Source organism: Protobothrops mucrosquamatus, unplaced genomic scaffold (genome assembly GCF_001527695.2).
Source record: "Protobothrops mucrosquamatus isolate PMUCROS unplaced genomic scaffold, P.Mucros_1.0 scaffold14194, whole genome shotgun sequence".
In the NCBI taxonomy this organism is placed as follows: domain Eukaryota; kingdom Metazoa; phylum Chordata; class Lepidosauria; order Squamata; family Viperidae; genus Protobothrops; species Protobothrops mucrosquamatus.
The window spans coordinates 1-2,578 of NW_015399963.1; the positions used below are offsets into that span (position 1 = coordinate 1).

Below are 2,578 nucleotides of genomic sequence, written 5' to 3' on the forward strand. Positions count from 1 at the left end.
GAGACAGGAGGGGCACAAATCCAATCAACAGCAGGAAGAACTCATGCTAAGGGTACCCTTTCTACTTCCTCAGTTTCTACAAACTCAGAAAATTTCAGATGATCTCTTGAAGTGTTCCTTAAGTCATCTCAGCAAACTGTCCAACTCTGAACAAATGCAAGAGATTTTGTCAAGCTACAAAATCTGTAAAAGCATCACAGAAATGTGTGAGTCTGCTGCACTTAGCAAAAGGGAATGGGGAACCCCAACAAGATTGCTGAACAAGAGTCTGCCAAAGCATTATAGTGTGGAGAAATATGCAAAGAAAAAATTGTATAATGAATTAATGTACCTGTCTGCACAGCTGTGTCTTTCTGAGGAGAGAAATTAGTTTTCTTTCTCACATTTGTTTCATTATTAGTCTCTGCAAAACAGATGATGTTCTGATGATTAGGAGTCTCTAAAACCCTATTCAAGTCAATGTAATTATTCTCCTTTGTAATATCACCTAAAGAGAAGAAACGTCAAAGAATACTCCAACTCTATACTTAACATCAGTTTAATGCTGAATTTAAACCTTTGTTTTTGTCAATACTTTTAGCATAAATAGCAATAGCACTTAGACTTATATATCACTTCATAGTGCTTTATAGCCCTCTCTAAGCAGTTTACAGAGTCAGCATATTGCCCCCAACAATCTGGGTCCTCATTTTAGTGACCTTGGAAAAATGGAAGGGTGAGTCAACCTTGAGCTGGTGAGAATCGAACTGCTGGCAGTCAGCAGAATTAGCCTGCAATACTGCATTCTAACCACTGCGCCACCACAGCTCTTTTATCACTTAGTAAGGCAGGTGGAGGAGTAGGAAGAAGGAAATTACATGTATATGCATGTGCATTAACTTGTGCATACTTATGAAAATATCACCCCAATATCTGCCAATAAATGGGTCTCTTCAACCAAAAAGATGGCCCATTCTAGGTGCACAGATTACAAAAGACCAGCATTTTCATCTTTTGTTTTTTTTTAAAGAACAGTGTATGTGTAAAATAAAAGAATTCCATACAAACATACAGAAGTATATTCTAAAATGAAAAAGTGAGGTGATACTATATTGAAAAAATGTTAAGATTCTGCTTACTTGTACTTAAATTTAGTTAAAATACAGCATAAATAGGAGACTGTATTCAAAGTATTTTCCAAAACATTTTCCAAAATCTGCTGTTTGGGAATCTTTTACTATGTGTTCTAAAGATGTGTCTCACATCAAAGAACATAGAAACATATTTTAATTCATTTCTGTATTATTTTTAAGTATGATACTTACCACCACCAAGATTCTTCTGCAGTTTTGAAGTGTCATGTCCTTTCTGAGCCAAATCTTTAATTCGCTGCTCTTGCTTTAATCTTTGAGCTAATTCTTGAGCTTTTTGCATTGTTTGATACAACTCATTTGTTTTAAGGGCCATGATTTCCTAATAGGATAAAAAAGTATAGATACTCAGCAAAAGCATACTGTAAAAATAAATACTAAACCTATTTAAAACACTATCTATTTCTGTTTGTATGTTATAAGATTTTTTAAAAAAAGACTCTGTATGAGTGTCTGAAAGAGATAAAGTATTTTTAAAGATTTTTCTAATGCGATGCTGCCAAGAAAAGTAGATGGTAAATAGCAACTAGAAGTGAAAAAGGGACAAACAGAACTGAGAAACTAAATGAGAAATATATCAGAACATTATCCTGAGCACGGCAATAAACCTCTCTATGAATGCACATACACATCATGAGCTTAGCAATCAATGATTCAAGGAAGAGGATCAAACAAGAAAGTTGTTTTTATTACAAATGTGGAACATGCTTTTATAATACAAAGCGTCACCTATTACAGAATCTAGAAATCTAGTCATATTTATCAGTCAGCACCAGGGTTTAAACCCTGTATCTCTTTCTCTTGCCCATATGTAGTAATAGATTTTTGCCATCTGTTTTTAAGTCTCGAATATTGCACAGTGTTTTGATAAGTTTTGTTTGGGCTTAATTCTGGCCTTGCTAACCTGAGTCCTCACTGAACAAGCAAACAAGGACAAAAACATAAATAAAGAATTCAGGAATAGCTTGTTGCTTAAGTGGAATTTTTTCAATTTCACCTAATCTTTGATATTTCTTCAACCTGAGGGTAAATAAACCCAGCTTAAACAGAAACCTATCAGATAGGCATAAATAATATTTTGGCCCAATCCTATGAAGATTTCTTAATAATTTTTTAAAATCTCTCCAATCCCTGCAATTTCACCAAACTTTATCCTAAAGTATCTTCAGAGCTACAAAGCCATTGAATCAGAGCCCTTCTCTTCACTGTGCTTTTTAATAAACAGAAAGTTCTCATCTGCACCAAATATCACTTATCTGAGGCTGATGTGGATTGCTAGTTTATTGCCATGGAACATGTGAATGTTTACCTCTTTTTGTTTCTGCTTTAGCAGATCATCTTCAAACTGTTTCTTCATCAATTCCTGTTCTCTGGCAAGCCGGCGCTCTTCTTCTTGTTCTTCCAGCCTTCTTTGTTCCTCTTCCATCTGTTTCTTCTTTCGCTTTTCT

General features: G+C 34.8%; 1 protein-coding gene across 1 annotated transcript; it reads right to left on the bottom strand.

Moving 5' to 3' along the window:
- Window positions 1–80: 80 nt before the first annotated feature.
- LOC107301540 (coiled-coil domain-containing protein 66-like) lies at window positions 81–2,526 on the bottom strand. The gene is made up of 3 exons (XM_015830748.1): window positions 2,440–2,526; window positions 1,305–1,452; window positions 81–487 (listed from the first exon to the last, which is right to left on the bottom strand). Exons 1-3 carry the CDS (start codon window positions 2,485–2,487, stop codon window positions 222–224), a joined length of 462 nt encoding a protein of 153 aa, XP_015686234.1. The 5' UTR covers window positions 2,488–2,526; the 3' UTR covers window positions 81–221.
- Between the last annotated feature and the right edge of the window lie 52 nt (window positions 2,527–2,578).

Excerpts from the sequence above, each read along its gene's own strand:
- LOC107301540 (XM_015830748.1), bottom strand. The coding sequence starts at position 2,487 with ATGAAGAAACAGTTTGAAGATGATCTGCTAAAGCAGAAACAAAAAGAG. Across the intron at positions 1,453-2,439 it reads TAAAGCAGAAACAAAAAGAG|GAAATCATGGCCCTTAAAAC; the intron begins GTAAACATTCAC and ends TTATCCTATTAG. Across the intron at positions 488-1,304 it reads GCAGAAGAATCTTGGTGGTG|GTGATATTACAAAGGAGAAT; the intron begins GTAAGTATCATA and ends TCTTCTCTTTAG.